Raw genomic sequence first — 18,042 nt, forward strand, 5'->3', positions numbered from 1 at the left:
GATAATAAACTATAACTGTCAAAATCAAAACCAATTTTATTTTTAGGTCTGTCCCCAAAATAAACATTGTGCAATGAGGGACAAAGGGAAACCATTTAGGAAAATACAACTTCAGATTATGATGATAATAGCCTACAAGGTTTCAAAGATTTAAATAAACAAGACCTCTAGATGAACCAGTTTATGACACATCACACCATAATACAGCTTGTCAAATTGATGACCAGCATATCCAGAACAAAGGATGCTCTACCATGACCCTACCTCCATTCCTTAAATACATATTTTGAAAAAGCTCATATAACATAGTTATTGAACATGATACCTTGTATACATAATGTCAGTTACATATAAAGATACGACAAAAGCACTGATTGATATCATCATAACATCCCAAAATTCTTTCGCATGATATAATTTCGACAGAAGTATGGATCCCAACTTAAATATTGAATACCCATACTTCGCAAATATATCCTTTCCTTTGTCACTAAATTCCATTAATAAATAAAAAAAACATGTTCATCTTTTACACAATAAATTTATTTTAAGCTGGTAGTGGGTCCAATTATAAAAAGAAATAATGTTCAAAGTGTTTGTGAAGTTTACAAGATACACTTTGGTGTATCACAATTTTTTAGGATGAAATCACACAAGATACTTCTGGTAATGCAGATAACAGTTAGCACTTTCACTTCAGTAGAGCTGTTCAACTCACTGGATTGATTGGATTGGTTGTATGTTCACAAACTAACCAATAGTTTAGATCCCTTCTCTAAACGTCTTTGGTAGACTTCTTTCCACCTATTGTAAAGGAGAAAGTAAAGATAAATTAAGGTGTTGGAACGTGTCATGCAAACTTAAAAAAGAAGTATTTTTTGCATTCTTATGATTTCTAAATGCTAAAATTAGAATCAAATGAATTATTTGGAAAGCACAGCAATTGATCTTAATAAACAATGCAATGCAAATGTGTTTTGCTCCGATTTTTACTCCAAATCTCTTAGAGATGTGTATTACTTTTATCATCTTTCTTTTCATCTTCCTCATCCTCATCGTCATCATCCTCATCATCTTCATCGTCGTCATCATCGTCATCATCATCATCATCGTCATCATCATCATCATCCTCATCAGATTCAAAGGTACTATCTGGGATGTTGTAAATCCTTATGACAGGCTGCAAACAGAATTTCCATCCTTGTCACTTAACCATTAAATAAAATTAGTTAAACTGAAGTACTTTCAGACAGTATTCTGCTGAAATCTTCCTCCGTTTGTGTATGACATCAAAAACGTTTTCCAATAACTGACAAGTTAAAGAGACTGAAGACATTCAGATTTCTATATATTCCATTCTGTTATCAGTACATACCAACATTGTCAATGAGTTATTAATGATTTTTTTATCAAAATACATTAAATATCCCAATATTGAAAGTTAACAAAACTTTCCATCTGTAGCTAAACATTTGTTTCAGCTGATATTGATTTCCAAACTCACCTTTCAGATTTCCAGAATTAAAGCACCTAGCATTACAAAGGGTAAAATAGCTGCATGATGCAGTTTGATATATATTTTATTCAATACCTAATTAGTATTGAAAGGTTTTTATATTGTGTGTCTTGATTTACCTTGTTAGGATCCTTCATGATAAGATATTTTCCATCTTTAAGTTTGCGACAGGTGTCTATGATACATCGGAGTATACCCCATGCATTCTCCATATTCAAGTTTATCTGGTTAGCAAACTCAGTAGGCTTAAACTGCTGTGTTCCTAGAATCACATGTTTGGCGGTGTCTCGATGGTGTAGACGGGATACATATCTACAACCCAGTAGTATTTGTTATAAAACAGTAAATCAAAACATGTAGATAATACACAATACAATATCATAAGACACTTCATATTGAAACTGGTGCCTGTGAACTGCTAAAGGACAAAATAAAACAAGACATTTCAAGAGATTTAGGTTGATTGAGACAATGGGTTAATATAAAATTGCTGTAAATAATCCTATTAGGATACATTTTATTTCATTATGCACCGAGAAAATTCACTTTTTTATGTTTGGAAGCGAACTTGTTGCTTGTTTTGAGAATACATTGATATCATTTGATAATGTGACAGACGTGATCTACATGGTAGGTGTTGTTGATGAAGCATAAGACTATAAACTTTGTCGTTTTCAAGAGTATTCTTGTAAACTGATTTCAGTTTTAGCCATTCTTTCATTGATTTTTAGATTGAATGCTATTTTTGTGTATACACAGCATCTCTTCTCTTTTTATATACATGTATGTCATAATTTGATAATACTTTGACATTGATCAATTTTGGTTAAAGTAGAAGCTTAACAACATCATGGAAGATGGATTCAACTTTTTAGCAATTCAGAACTTTAAATTTAGTATTCAAAGCTTTTTATATTAAACAATGCATTAAGTTTTTTCTCCTCTGTGGGTTAGGTTCTTGCAAATATTTATTGTATCTTGGCCTCAGCTGTATCAAATTATATGCACTTACCCAAATTTAAGCTGGTCAGATCCTGCTAAAAGGGCACATACAGTCCACTTGGCGAGTTTGCAACTATTGTTTTTCAGTTCTGTAGCAAGAACAGCTCCTCGCTGAGTGTCTAGTCGACTCCTCCAGTCAACACCACCACTGAACTACAACACCAGGCAAGTCATAATAATACATATGTATGATGTCATCAAATTCAACAGAGTTATTCAAGTCACAGATCAACCAAAAGAATCCCAAATATAGACAACTGCTATCTTTATTTTATACCTTTTCCTTTATTACTAACTCTTAGTAAAGTCATTTCTCTTAAAATCCTGGGGTTACAACTATAGAGTAAGATAAATGTTTTATTTTTTTTTTCATTTGAATGATTATATATGAAAAAATCAGCAAAGGTAAAAGAATTTCCTTCAAATTCCAAATAACTGCAAAAGTACAGAAGGGAATGTGTGATTCGACACTAAGTTGAAAATCCTTATTTTGACAAAGCACCATCAGAATTTTTCATCCATGAATATTTCAAACTGTAAACTCTTACCCTTGAATCCCATTCGTTTAAACTTTTGATATTGATGTATTGCAGATCTCCACTTGGACCCATCATTACAGCATCATGCTCACAACGTGCCACCAACTCGATGTCATTTCCCAGGCTGAACTTACGGTACCTGTTTGAGTAAATAAATAAAAAAAAGTTGTTAACAGAAACCAACTTATTAAAGGGAGACAATTTATCAAGATTGCAATTTTATTGAATGAATAAACATTAAAACAACATTTTTACATCATCTTCTCATTCCCTTGTTAGTTCCCCATCTCTTCCTTTTTCTGTCAATAACTATGATGTGAAACAGCTGAGGAAAACCAAAACAATTTAATATAATCCTATGTTCTCTGGATTCGGGCTCTAGGATCTCACTCTATATTTACACACACCAAAGGATGATTAGAAAATGTGAAGAACCAGACCACCAATTACTTCAGGCTTCATTTTGTACAACATCAATAACATATTTTCCTTCTTATCAATTTCCATTAATTCATTTGGGGGTTTACAGGTTCCAGTGCTCCAGATAGCATGCGTGAATGCGTTTTCACGCACAATATTTCTAATTTCATGCTAGGAAAAAAATAAGATTTGCGTCATTAACCCGTGCGAAATCCGGACTCTGCGTCAATGTCCGGCTCCAATATTACGTAGTTAGAAAACTCAATAATCTAAGTCAAACAGACACTTATCAAGTAAACGAAACTCGTAACAAGCGTTTCTTGATCGTGATTATAAACCAGTCACATAGCAAATATGGCGCTGTCAAAAATGTTTACAAATTCAGTGTTACCCTAATATGGAAAAACCCATACACTTGATGAAGGCAGGGGTGAAAAAACCCTCAATTTATAAAGGTAGGAGTGAAAACCCCACATGTCAAAAAGTTATCTGGAGCACTGGGTTCTTTGAAAATTATACTAAAAATTGTGTCCATTGTTGTAGAACTGTTCAGTTGATTATGCCACAAACAAAAGCATGGACCACAACAGTATAAAGATTTATTAGAAAATTTTCAAGAGCTATGTTCTCCCATGAAAAAGTGTGTGCCCATTTGTTTATATGTTTATTCTTGAACACAAATTAAATTTTCTGTTACCTGTATCCAACTGAGGCTACATTTGCATCATCTTCTCCATGGACGAAAGGATTGTTGTCTTTGAAGGAATACTTTTCCTCTCCCTGTCAAATATCACATTATTATCAACATTTACCAGCTCTCCCTCTCCTTAGATCAGAAATAAATAAATAGTATAAGACCTGTTAACCACATGCATGTTTATCAAAATCAAATGTTGGTTGGTGATATCGAGTTTTGATACAATGTCTGATGTAATTTCCAATTAGACTGAAATGAAAAACCTAGACATAATTTTAGATAGTTATTAGGCAATTACATAATTCAGGATCATTTATTTTCATATCTGTTGGTTGATTTCTATGTTTCATGTGAATCTAATTATCATTATGTAACATAACATATTGGGTTTTTTTTCAATACCTAACTAAGGTACCAGTTAAATTGGAAAATTACAATCTTAACGGCAGTCAACACATGAAAGGTCATTAAATTCTACTTGCAATTTACTATGTCCAAAGTAATAGCAAATTATCTTAAGGTATTAGGGGTGTTATTAAGAACATCCAAATCTCTATTTATGTTATGATAAGGTGTTGTTGATGGTTAATGCTAGTGTAATATGGGTATACAAATGTATGGGTGCTTTACAATGAACACTGTCACTAGCCATTCCAGACATAAAAAGAAGGAATGAAATAAACAAAAAACAGTACAATTTGCACAAATTACCTCGATATAGAAATAAGTTGACCTAGATAGAAGTATAAGCTCAGTGAAATAGATGTGTTTTAATTACAACTTCCTACAATAAAAAAACATCAAGTCCACATCTGCTAAAAAAGATGATATTGATGGATACAAATAGGAACACCAGTTAGAAGATTTTCATTGTTTGTTATCAGTATTCTGTGACCAGTATACAGCTCTATCTGACCACTAACAGTCCATGTTGGGAAATCATGAAAGGCTGGCTATCTACACAATCCATGCCACATGTCATGATATCTAATGAAATTCATCACTGTGGTAGAACTAAGCCCAGTCTCTAACAGTATGTTTTCAAACCAAGCCTGTTGAAAATGCTTAAAGCATTCAATTTGTGGAATAGAATCATATTTTTACTGAACTCTGTGTTCCCAATTGTGCAACAGACAAACTTTCTTTGACTGTCACTTTGGCAGCAACTGTAAAGGGGTGTCCTCTGACAGAATCGAGCAAATACCATCAATCATGCAAAGAGACTTCATATCTTCACATGTGCAAATGGATCACTTTGATGAATCATTGCATCTTTGAATTTTTTTAAAAACCCCTAATTCAGTTAAAAATAAACCCGAAAATTTCAAAAACTATTCTTATTTATCACTGTGAAAGATGCTCGGTATCATTTACCCCATTCTTCGTTGTGCTCTAATTAGTGACTAGTATGAGTACATTTTTCTCGTTTGCACATAATATTTACTTCTAACTTATAATTGCTGTACTTTTTAGGCTGATCCTTCCATCGTATTTCGCTTTGGCACGATATCATTGAATACAGTATTTAGTTATTGTCGAAAAAGTGTGGTCATTCATTTATCAGGTCAGGCCTTAGACATCAACTAAATACTGTTTTGACAAATATCAACTCCAAAACCAATACAATTATTTCATTTGCAAATTCAGTTGATGCAATTTCAGAAAAATGTCACTCTAAACAGTGTACCCTTTCAGTCTTTGGAGTAGAATCAATGGTATGAGGATATAGCATTACATATGCCTGTATTTTTTTTATCTTGGGGACAGAAACTCAAAAAACTTTGTTAAATTACACCTCAAATATTCATATTTTGTTAATGTTTCAACTTCCTCCCATTACACCCTTTATACATGCTAAATCCACCTACCATACGAAGAACTTGTTGAGAGAAATTGTGGTTGATGAAAGTGGCCTCAAGAGCAAGGTTACGAGGTGAGTTGATACTGTTGCCCTCATCCTGTGGAGGCTCAGTTGCCGTCTCACTCACTGACAGCAGGTCAAACTCAGAGTCATCACGCTTGTCAAAGAACAACTTGTTGCCAACACGTTGAACTATGATGTCCCAGGAGTAAGTGGATCTGGTACAACACATGAGTGTTGCTAATATTGCGTCTGTTGCAAACACATTGCCGGTGGTCTTGGCAAGCTGAAAATACAGAAATTTACAACTTTGTTCAAATACAATTAATAAAACAACTCACGTTAAGCTTTCACCAAAGGCCCATATTTTTATTTTCAAATCTGTGAAGTGTTTCACTACCTGTACTTAAAGCATTTATTTTTTTTAACAATTTTTACATTTTTACCTGTCTTATGTTAGGATCATCAGTAGTTGTCACTTTGTGGAAGATTCGGTCAATACGCTTCAACCTTTTCTCATTTTTAGTGGTAACACGGTCATACGTCTTGTCATAGTACTCCATGCTTCCACATTTCAACCTTACAAACAAAACAGATTGAACAATCATAAGTTATGTTTAAAGCTGACAATGCAAGTTGAAATATTTCCATGCTTTTTCAAATTTCGGTTGAGACCTCCCCCTTAAGCTTATGATATCTTCCGGTCATTGTATCTATGGAAGTGGCAGACATCTTTGCCCAAGCCTAGCTTGGAAACGTGTACGGGCATCCCAGGGTACAAAAGGATTGTTTCAATGACAGCGCAACGTGACCAATAGGTACATTGCATAAAAATAATTACTCGCTTCCATTTTTTATTCTGAGTGAATAAAGAACCTGGAAATGTAGGTTGAACATGTATCTATGACAAACATACAATACAGAGCCTGGGATACCAGTACCCATTTCCAAGAAGGCTTGGACTAAAATGTCAATCACTTCCTTAAATATGCAGACCGGAAGATACTATCATAGGGGGCATCTCCGAAGCATTTGGGAAATGGAAACTTTTTTTATTTCAAAATGAATTCTTATTAACTTGCATTGTTAGCAACGAATACTAAGATTTAAAACATTTTCAGTAGGTATGCATTTTCATCTCTTGAAAATAATGCTCACTTGGAAATTTTCTTCGAAGGAATTTTTCAGACTTTCATCAATGCTGATGACAAAAATATCTACAATAAGTTTCATTAATTTCTAACCAATTAAAACAATTGTGTAGGATAGGAGCTAAAGAGTTGAAATCATTCATTATCAGTTTTGCCTCATGCAATACTTTAAAACGGTTCCGAGAATCTGATGTTTCATAATACTACTTCTCTATTCTTTTATAGGACTAATCACTATGAATATTTATACCTATTCATAACTATTCTTGCCTTACTAAAGCCAATGAGGGTGTTTAATAAGTTAAGTAGACTTTCTAATTTAAATTTTGACATAATTACAACAAATGTCATTCAGATTTACCTAATCTGCCTTCATTTTGCAACATCTTTAATTCTAATAAGTGCAAGACTATTTATTGACTTACAGATCCTCGCCAACCTCTATACCAGGCAAACTTAATTTGGTGAGGCGAGGGAAGTCCATGTCTTCTATCACCTCCCAGTCTTCTTTCACTTGTACAGATGCATCACGATGCTTCAAAGGGGCCTGAAAGAAAAGGAACATGTTTTGTATCAAGCTTCGCTGCCAAGTTAACACATTGTTATACATGTTGTGATAGGTACTGAAAACAACCACACAGGAGAAGTTAAACAGAACACAACGAACACCATTGTCATAAGATTTATTTGATGAACGACAAAAATGGCTGATACAGATTTTCAAGATAAATCCTGAGAATTCATTTCTCCGTAAACAGATCACACATTCAAAGAATGGAAACTAGATCCAGCTTTCCAAATGAAGTGCAAATAGCATTTCTTTCACAACAGATTCAAAACAAAGTTTCATGCATTTTGAATATCAACACAAAACTCTGTTTTGGTAGCAAAACCTTAAAGCAGTCCTTTCTGAAAAATGATGCATATTGTATCTAGTACTTCACAAGAAATTTTCCATGCCTTGTTACAGTACTTTGATGAACTTTGGCAAGCATCAGATTTACCTTGTTACGATTTTCTTGCATCTGTTTCCCAAACTGTTTCTGCCACTTCCTCAACAGCCTCTGTCTATCCCTAAATGAAGGAAAATTACATTCAATTCAGTTGGTTTGAAGTTATCGCTTAAAGATGTTTACAAATCTGTAAGATTTTAATATACCATAGCAAATTTTCAAAATTATTCATCATTTATAAATACAAAGGAAATATACTAAAAAAAAAAAGGAAAATGTTTAGAAGTAGAGATAAATCAGCAATGACATGAAAATTGAACTGAAAATGTATCACCTAGAATGTTTGGAACAGACTTAAATTTGAGTGGAATACAATCCAATGGACCAGGAATGACAGAAAACTTACCTCTCTCTGCTCTTCTGTGTCTTGGAGAGCACCTGGAGGTTAGCCTGGGCCTGCTGCTGTGCTCGGCGCTCACGCTCTCTCCTTTGCTTGTTCTGTAGCAAGAATTAGTACAACTATGTTGATTTTTTTGGATAAGAATGTAAGGGCTGGACCACTGGCTTTGTGAACAGTCAGGTTAATTATAAGTCTGATTCTTGTTTTAATTGCTGATGGCTTCCCAAGTAACATACAGGAGACCAATCACACACACATTCAGAGTAATTAGGGTAAAGTGTCTTGTCCCAGGACACAATGACAGCAAAGACTAATTTGTTTCTTTGCTTCCCAAGAAAAGCAAAACTGCTAAGGGTAAGGAGTGTCAAACCACAATTCTTGGATCTTCAACTGACGTTATGAAAGTCAAGGCTCTACAAACTTAGCTATTACAGCCACATAAGAATGTGAAACAGATACAAGAGGCCTTGAATGTCACCTGAGATAAGCAATATTGATTATAAAGGTTAAAGGGTAAGTAGCTTTCAAGCGTTATGTAAAGAAATGCGAGACCCAATTTGGTAATTAAAGTGCCTTAAGATGTGCCATCCATGAAGAGCATTTGATTCTACCTTATCTGGTTGTTGAGGAGATTTTTGAAATCTGAGTCAATTTGACTCCTTTTTGCCCCGCCCATCAGCCCCTGTGGAGTGGGGACTGTATAATTCACAATTTTGGTTCATCTTAAGTCTGAGATGGTTTCTGTAAAATTTCATCGAAATCGGATCAGGGATTTTTGAGAAGTCGAAAGTGTTAAATTGTTTACGGACTCACGACGCAGGAGGTGATCGCAATAGGTCACTATGAGACTTTGTCTAGAGTGACCTAATAAAAGACCTTCATGCATGTCAACAGTTTGTGCTTATGAATGAGTAGAACAATGAACTAAGCAGTTGTATTATATGCTGGACTTTATCCTAATGGGTACATTTTCCTTCTTAGTCAAATCTGAAACTGTGGTGATCCTAGAGTTTAGAATAACATGATAGTTCAGCTCACACAACTTTAAGTCATAAACCAAGAATGCACTGAATGTGAACCCATAACATAAGTTAAAAGTTTCAGTGACAAAAAGTGTAGATGAAAGAGCCCTAACTTTTTTTAATGGAGGTTAAAGGTCAAAATGTAGTTCAGAAGAACCTACTTATGATACAGTAAACACTATCTCGCCAAGGTGAACCCATAACTCAAATATGAAGTAACTGTGTCAAGTTGTATAGGAGTTGACCTCACAAAAACGTTTTCTATGATGTAGGTCAAAGGTCAAAATGAAGGTCAGAGCGATCTACTTTTGATATATGACATACTGCCTCATTAAAGTTAACTTATGGTCCAAGTATTAAGTTCCGGCTCCCACAAGATTGTGGAAGGACAGATGAATGGCCAGACAACGCAAAACCATTGTCTATCTTTTTCAATGAGAAACTAGTAATCTTCCTTGCAATTATTCAACCCTTGGGGGTGCAATTATTCAGTACTAAATTCATATCACCTGCATTGGGAAAGTCATCTCTCATGAGGAATTCATCTATACATAATTTATTGGTTAAATGAGTAAACTAACTTGTTGAAAGACTCTTCTGCCACGCTGGTATACTGGCTTCTGTACTCGCTGTGTATCCACAAGTTGGAAGCTATTCTCATCTTCGTCATGGTAGTAGGCATACTGACTGCCTCCTCCTCCAAATGCAGATGAGTATTTACCTGTAACAAATAATTCATCCAAATCTTTGACTTTCTTTAAAAATAATTTATTGGTACATATCTTGACTAAACATGTAAGAATATCAGTATGTGTAATGAGATGAACTGCCAGTCTACAGATCAACAGCTGTATCCTGGTAACCAATATAATAAATTTACAACAATTCAGACTGAATTGTAAACTTGCAGTCATGACTATCATAACAACCATTGCAAGTAAAACATTTAAGCTTAAGTAAAATTATTAATACATTCATTGTACACAGGTGTCTTACAATCTGTTTAAATTATGTTATTTACAATCATACCTTAATATACTTTAATAACAGTCATGGTTTCATGAAATGTGACAAAACATAAATAAATACTGTACGCATATACTGGTAAATCATAGAGAATTACTTTTCAGAGTAAGAATGCAAATCAAGTTAAATAGGCTACTGAGCATACAGAACATGTCAAATGAAAATGTTTAACTTTATTAAATTCTTCCATATCATTTGATGCCTTTAAATATACAATCTTGAAAACTTCATCTAGATGATTTGTATGTCATGAGTCAAAAAAAAAAAAAAAAAAGAGAGAAGAGAAATAATAATTCACAAACCAAGATATCTCTTGTCTTGGTAAGTTGCCCCAGTCCAATCAGAGACCTGAAACAAAAAATGTTAGAAAAAGCTGGTTATATTAATCAATAAGAATAAAAGCAAATCATCAATAAAATTTTGACTTTCATATATCTGTTTAGAGTCAATGAGCATCAGAACTCAAGCTTATTCAAAATGAGGTAAATAAGTCTTCCACACCTGGACCAGCATTCAAACAAAAATTGTGCCAAAACATTGTATTTTAACATGTATACAACAAACTGATAGAAAGGTCTGTTCACAATGGCCTGTTATATGACCTTGTTTGATGTACATTGAAGAATCAAACTAGTCTTTTCGTTTATATAGTCGTCGTACCCTGCTAAATTTGTGGATATTTGGATATGTACGCATTGAGGAATATAACTATCACATGTGTTGCTCTCATGTCTGCATTGTATGTGTAGTTTCATTTTGGCCTGCTCTTTGTATGTGTCATGAAAATGACAACACCAGGTTGTATATAGTAAGTCTGGATTAGGTACATGTAAGTTATTATTCAAAGTATCTATAGGACTGACCAATTGACCAAGATATGTGCAATTAACACCTCTCCTTTCTCACACATATACAGATTGAATCAATCAATACCACATATACTGAATGAATCTAATGATACAACATAAGTGCTCAGCTTATAATGAACACAACAGTGAGTTGGTTGCTTTTTAACAGGTTTTCCATCTCGGCGCTCTTCCTGTTGCTAGCTTTTGGCTTTGTCTCACCAATGAAATCCACAACCACAAGTGTTCTGGTGACATGAGAATTGGTGGTGACAGGTGTTGGTAGGAGGGGTGGGGGAGGAGATGGAGTGGATCCGTCAGTACTAATGTTTCATTTCAATCTGTATTGAATAATTCAAGACAGTTCTTATGAACATGATGACTGCTTATGAATTAGTGCCACAATCAATTACCTTCCCGACCATTTTCATACTTTCTTTACTATCTATATAGTATATGACACAAGCAAGTGCCCTCGAGTATAGGACATCATAGTGTACATATTTGTTGTTATGGCTATAATCATTGCCTACCACAATTACAGGCAATTAGTATGTCATTCACTACGTCAAAAGTGAAATTTCATTTTCATCCCGAAAATCATGTCTGGACCTGGAATTTTATTTAATTGACGAGTGAGTATAAAGTAACATGGCAGACTTTGTTCCTCAGAATGCGGATCACCCTTCCCTCCCTTCCACTCATCATAACTGTGGATATGTTCTATACATTAAACGAAAAATAGCATGGAACTCGGTTTTGGTCCAAATATCAGATACGTTGGTAATCTAGGCAAGGCTTCTCGACCGGTAATCAGTACAACATATGACGTGAGGGTAACTGACATATGGCATTATACTATTAATTGCTACGACTGGTAACTTGGACCACACCTTTCCTAACCGATCTCCTTTGGCAAAGGGCTGATACGGCATATCCTTGAATTGATCTGGAATAGCACATGGTCCCCATCCTGTAGGATTATCTTGAATCTGAGGCGGATGAAAAAATGCCATTCTGCCGGCAACGTGACTGAATAAAAGATGGCGGAAACCGGAAATGGATTGTCACCCGTCGTTAAATATTCTGCCTGTAGGTGGTGCATGTTGCGTGCTGCGACCCAATGTAAAATTACAAGAGGCTACGAGTAAAAGAAAGGAATTCCGAAAGAAGTATTGGCGCCAACATGGAAAACTTTACTGATAATCCAACGTCCCAAACATGGGAAACTGTTTATGGCTTATACAACAAAGTTTTAGTTGCCAAGTCGAAAAACATGAAAGCCGATAAAGCTAAACAACTTAAGGAACTCGATAAATGGTAATACGATCGAATATTTTCTGTTAAGGAATACGCCACTTCTTTAATTGCCCGTTAAGTAATGAGGTATAGCAGATACATATATAACACCAGGGACGTATAATACAGATTATACGTCCCTGATAACACATAGCATAGAGTATAGCAATCTACTAGACATACCACTATATATATCCATATATACTTTTAACTAGCAACTGTATATCATATATAATAATGATTGCCCGTTATATGGGAGTGTATCCCTGGTGATTTAGTTTTTTTTCCACTTTTCATCTATGTATCAAAACTTTAAAAAATAAATTAAAAATCTAAGAAATGAATTCAGTTTACAAAAGTCCTGCTTTTTTTATCACTTGCAAAAAAAAAAAAAAAAAATCTTGTACATACATATATTGATAAAAATGACACATGACCTTAAACCTTAAACTACATCAAAAAAACACAATAAACGACCCAAAACAACACCTAGAAACAGGAAAATGATTGTTTGATGACAAGGATGGCTTAAAACCCTATCTCTTCTGGTAACTGAGCTCTATGCATGTCCTCAACCTCAGCTCTACAAAGAGTCTCTTTGCCAACTAAGATTGTAGAAAAAGCACCATAAATGTTGGTTTGCTTGTTTTTTTATAGATGAAAAAATAGATATGTTGTTAGTTTCATATAGTATTCTATTTTTTTTTCAACAGCAGTTATACCGATATCTGCGCACATGGAAGGAAAGTAGCGAAATCTTTTCATATCATAGAGATAATTGCACATGCATTATTTGTTAACTTTATTGATCTATACTAAAAGGATAAAGAAACGCTGGGTGAACTTTAAACCAGAAATTTAATATGATATCGGGCTTCATTTAAAACGGAATTTTGTATACTTACAGATAAATTAAAGCTTAAATTTCCAAAGTCTGTATTTTGCATCTGACAATTGGTTTAGAGGTACTAACGATTAAATTGAATGGACCCATAGGATTTTGAAATTGAAATTGAACTGAGTCATCAATATTTTGTGTGTCCGCCGTTTGTTATGGTCACGGCCCTTATTTTTCTGGTCATAGAGTTCATGAGAGCGTTAATCTGTCTTATGGGGATGTTGTCCCACTCTTCAATCAGAGCTCTGGTCAACTGCTCTCGAGTAGCAGGGGGTGGCTGGCGCTTTCGAACCTGTCTATCCAACTGGTCCCAAACATGCTCGATCGGGGACAAATCAGGACTATATGGCGGTCAATCTAGTGGCTGAATGTTGTTGTTGGCCAGAAGGACTTGGCAAATCCTTGCTACGTAGGGCCTAGCATTATCCTGCTGGATGGTTAGATTATGCTGCTGTAAGAAAGGGATAACATGGGGTCAGAGGATCTCATCTCTATACTTAGCTGCTGTTAAATTGCCATCAATAACAACCAATTGTGATTTTAACCCGTGTGAGATTCCTCCCCACACCAATACTGAACCGCCCCCAAACCTATCCCTCTCTACAACGCAAGCGTCCGTAAAACGTTTGCCACGACGTCGGTAGACACGTTGACGACCATCAGATCAATAAAGACAGAATCGAGACTCTTCCGTGAAGAAAACTTGTCTCCACTGCCTCAGTGGAAACCATCGTGGAGCATGTGCAGCGACCCAGGCTATACGACACTGACGTCGAGCAGGGGTAAGGTGTTGACCTACGTAGGGGCGACGTGCTCTTACACCAACTTCTCGTAATCGATTCCTTACAGTTTTTAAACTTATAGACGCCCATGATTTCCACGACATTAAGTGCACTCTCAACGGCAGTAATGCGCCGATTACGCACATGAGAGACGACGATATAGCGATCCTGACGTCGTGACGTTATGCACGGACATCCTGACCTAGGTCAATCGGCCAATCGCCCAGTTTCCCGAAGACGTCTTACAAGACGTTCTATGGTGGAAACATTAACACCAAAGTGCCTAGCAACCTGATTTTGCAGCTGTCCTTGCATCAGCATCTGTATGGCCTGACCCCTCTTAACTTCTGTGAGTTGTGCCATTCTTAAAACGAATCAAATTCTCAATTAATTTTAGGGAAGCAGTTGGTCTGTATAAAGACTAACGAAGAGTGACTTGACCAACGCTGCATGAGACCAGAACAACACGGTGCACGAGATTCTTGTTTTTTCCTTCCTCCATTTACTAGAGCTGAGCACTGTACCGTGACTAAATTTTCGATACATGACAAGATGTAATATGACCTAATTACTCAATCCACGAAGTTTCACTTTATTTGGAGAACGCGTCTTCAAAATATTGGAAGAAATATTACCCTGCGTTTCTTTATCCTTTCAGTATATAGATAATTTCAATACAAGATCCTTTTTATATGATACCCTCATACATGTATGTAGTTCCAGACTTCTAGTGAAATGATTCAAATAAAAATGAAAAATTTGCATAGTTCACCAAACTTTAAAATTCATGTCAGAGACAAACTGTAAGGTAATCTCTCCTCCATCATCAAGGGATCACAGCAATTAGTATTGTTTCTTTGTTTCAATGTGATGTGATAATTTTCTTTTGGTAGGCTTTAAGTGATTGAGAGTACTATTTGAGAGTTTAGGGTGATGTTCGAGTGTTTTGGGGTATCGTTATGGTAAATAGTTCCACTACTTAAACAGGAGATTGTGAGATGGGGCTATAATTTGCTTTTACTCAATTTATAAAATACATTTATTTTATCAAACAGTATGGCCAGTAGCTATGTAAGCTGTCTGAAGCTATCAATCCTTGTTCCAAACAATTTCCTCATTTTAGCTTTGATCATCACTATCTATTTCCCTACACTTGTGAAATGTCTCCCTAACAAGTTATTTCACTAAAATTATTAAAGAATTTCCATACTGTGGATTTATCAATGTAGATGTAGCTGACATGATTAAAAGACACTGTTAATTTTTTTTTCTAATTATAAACAATTATCATAACTATTTCGTGATTTCATTATAAAAAATAAATGATAAATCTGCTCTAGATCTGGTCATCAGGGATACCCGGCCAGCTTAGCCAATATTCATAAGTTGATTAAGTGGTACAATAGAGATCAAAAGTTACATGAACGTTCTTTATAGGGCTAAATATTACATTTTGTATGAGCATTATGTAATAACTTATTTTGTCTTCATAAGGTATCAAGAAGAACTCTCAGCGACCATCAAAGGAAGAAAAGATAGATATGTAACTCATGAGGAGCTTTGTAAACTTATGAAATGGAAACTGACGGTGTGTATTTGATGATATCCCAAATGCCTGATAAATTTTCTATGTGTGCATATATACATCAGTCTATCCAATGCAGAGTTACATCGAACACAATTTTATTGTATTTATGTACATAAGTCTTTGCAAAATAAAAAAAAAAATGTTAGAAGAAAAGATGATTCAGTACTTTGTTTTTAATCTGTGTCTTTAAGTAAATGTCAGTCTGTACCAGTAGGAGCGTTTTACTTCTGCTGACTCCCAATGTTTACTAGAGGTGTGGGGGAGGAGGGAAATGGGGGAATCTCTTGGTCTGGTAGACTCGGTTAGGACATGAAGGCCTCTGTTTTGCGGAAAAAGAATCATGACTCTGTAATTGATGTATTATATTAATATCACATGCGATTTCAGAGAGGAAAATTCCGACCTCGTCTTGAACAAATGGTCCAGAGTAACAGTGAGGCAGAAGTTGAAGCTGCAAGTCGGAAGGCTTTTAAAGAACTGCCAAACCTTCCTAATGCAATAAAAGCACTCACAGTATTAAAGGCAATAGGACCAGCCACAGCTTCTGGTAGGTATATATGTATTGAAAGTCATTCCTGTATGAAGAGCTCTAAACTTGTGAAAGAGAAATTTGAGAAGTTTCTTCCAGGAATTCACTTATCAGAGGGTGTCCCATGTAAACAAGGTGATGCTGACCTTGCTGTTTCTTAAAAGAGTGTTACCTATTTTACTGGAACTAAGAGATCAAACAAAACTTTACATAAAATGATTTGCATTTCAAACTCTTTAATTACAGCTGTTTTGGCAGTAGGTGCTCCGGACATGGCAGCCTTCATGGCTGATGAGAGTATGTTGGCTATACCAGGGTTAGCTCCCTTACAGTACACTTTGCCATTTTATAACCAGTTCATGGACCATGTGAAATCAATTACAAAAACACTCAACAAAGATCAGCAAGGTATTTATAAATTAAAATTATACATTGAGGAACTGTTTTCAATATTTTGATGATGATTTTGTTACAAGGTTTTTCATAATTTTGGGGGATAAATTGTCGACTTTCTTAAGCAATCTAAAATATTTCCCCTTTCCACGGGTATTATTTTTACATGGTGGTTTATTTTGATTTTCAGAAGGTACTAAATGGACCCCCCACAAGGTTGAGCTGACATTGTGGACATACCAAATAGCTACAAACTTGTGTCCAGAATTGCTAGCAGGTATCGAAGATGATTCCACTACAACAAAAAGAAAAACCTTAACAGAAAATAGAAAAACAAATATTGTTAAAAAACTTAAAACATGACTTATGATTGTCAGAATAACATTTTCATGTTCAGTTTTACTGTCATTGGAACTGTAAAAAAACATACCTGTATAAATTTTATTTTGTCTGTACCAGTGGTTTGGTATATAAAATAAGTTACCTGGTGTTATCTCACTCCTCAGTAATAGGCAGTCTTTCTGGTCTGTTTTGTATATTTCTACCGTATATCTATATCATCCCTACTTCACTTAAATAACAAGTAGAGTTTTGGTAAAGGCATACAGCATAGGAGTTTATATGTTGTATCATACCTCTATACTCACACCACACTTAAGTGACATGGATTGACAGTAAATGTCCTCAAATAATAATTTCATCTGATATTGTAATTACAAAGAAGATAATATTACTCATGAAGTAAATGGGCTGTTCATTTTTATGGATCAGTTTGTCTTTTACAGTAATATCTTTTGTTTGGTTGATTATCAGTGTAGGTAAATCCTTAGTTCTGAGATTGCTGGCAGTGATAAAAATTCTTTCAGATGTGAAGTTATTATTCAATATTGAAGTTGTTAATTCACATTTCATTGGTATTGGTAGTGAGTTAGTGATACATATTTCATTGTCATTCTGAAACAAGAATCTTTTTCATTTATTAATGAATAATAATTCTACTTGCAAGGACAAGGAATTATTCTTTTTTTTTTTGTTAACTGTTTTACCTTATGTATTACACGATGTTAAATAACTTGCTGGATTAAAGGTGAAATGTTATGGTGTATATTGTTTGTTTACTT

General features: G+C 34.9%; 2 protein-coding genes across 2 annotated transcripts; one reads left to right on the plus strand and one right to left on the minus strand.

Annotated features, from left to right (window-relative positions):
• Positions 1 to 521: 521 nt before the first annotated feature.
• On the minus strand, positions 522 to 12,474 carry LOC132552872 (eukaryotic translation initiation factor 3 subunit D-like). The gene is made up of 14 exons (XM_060217064.1): positions 12,326 to 12,474; positions 10,890 to 10,935; positions 10,143 to 10,282; positions 8,546 to 8,637; positions 8,191 to 8,260; positions 7,612 to 7,733; positions 6,482 to 6,614; positions 6,043 to 6,321; positions 4,175 to 4,257; positions 3,067 to 3,196; positions 2,529 to 2,671; positions 1,636 to 1,828; positions 1,021 to 1,180; positions 522 to 804 (listed from the first exon to the last, which is right to left on the minus strand). Exons 1-14 carry the CDS (start codon positions 12,446 to 12,448, stop codon positions 776 to 778), a joined length of 1,743 nt encoding a protein of 580 aa, XP_060073047.1. The 5' UTR covers positions 12,449 to 12,474; the 3' UTR covers positions 522 to 775.
• Positions 12,475 to 12,618: 144 nt separating this feature from the next.
• Positions 12,619 to 18,015, plus strand: LOC132552877 (uncharacterized). Its single transcript, XM_060217069.1, has 5 exons — positions 12,619 to 12,752; positions 15,906 to 15,999; positions 16,387 to 16,546; positions 16,775 to 16,936; positions 17,112 to 18,015. Exons 1-5 carry the CDS (start codon positions 12,619 to 12,621, stop codon positions 17,282 to 17,284), a joined length of 723 nt encoding a protein of 240 aa, XP_060073052.1. The 3' UTR covers positions 17,285 to 18,015.
• Positions 18,016 to 18,042: the final 27 nt, after the last annotated feature.

Source organism: Ylistrum balloti, unplaced genomic scaffold, assembly GCF_031769215.1.
Source record: "Ylistrum balloti isolate Yb309-2 unplaced genomic scaffold, AGI_CSIRO_Ybal_v1 Utg370284, whole genome shotgun sequence".
NCBI classification, from domain to species: domain Eukaryota; kingdom Metazoa; phylum Mollusca; class Bivalvia; order Pectinida; family Pectinidae; genus Ylistrum; species Ylistrum balloti.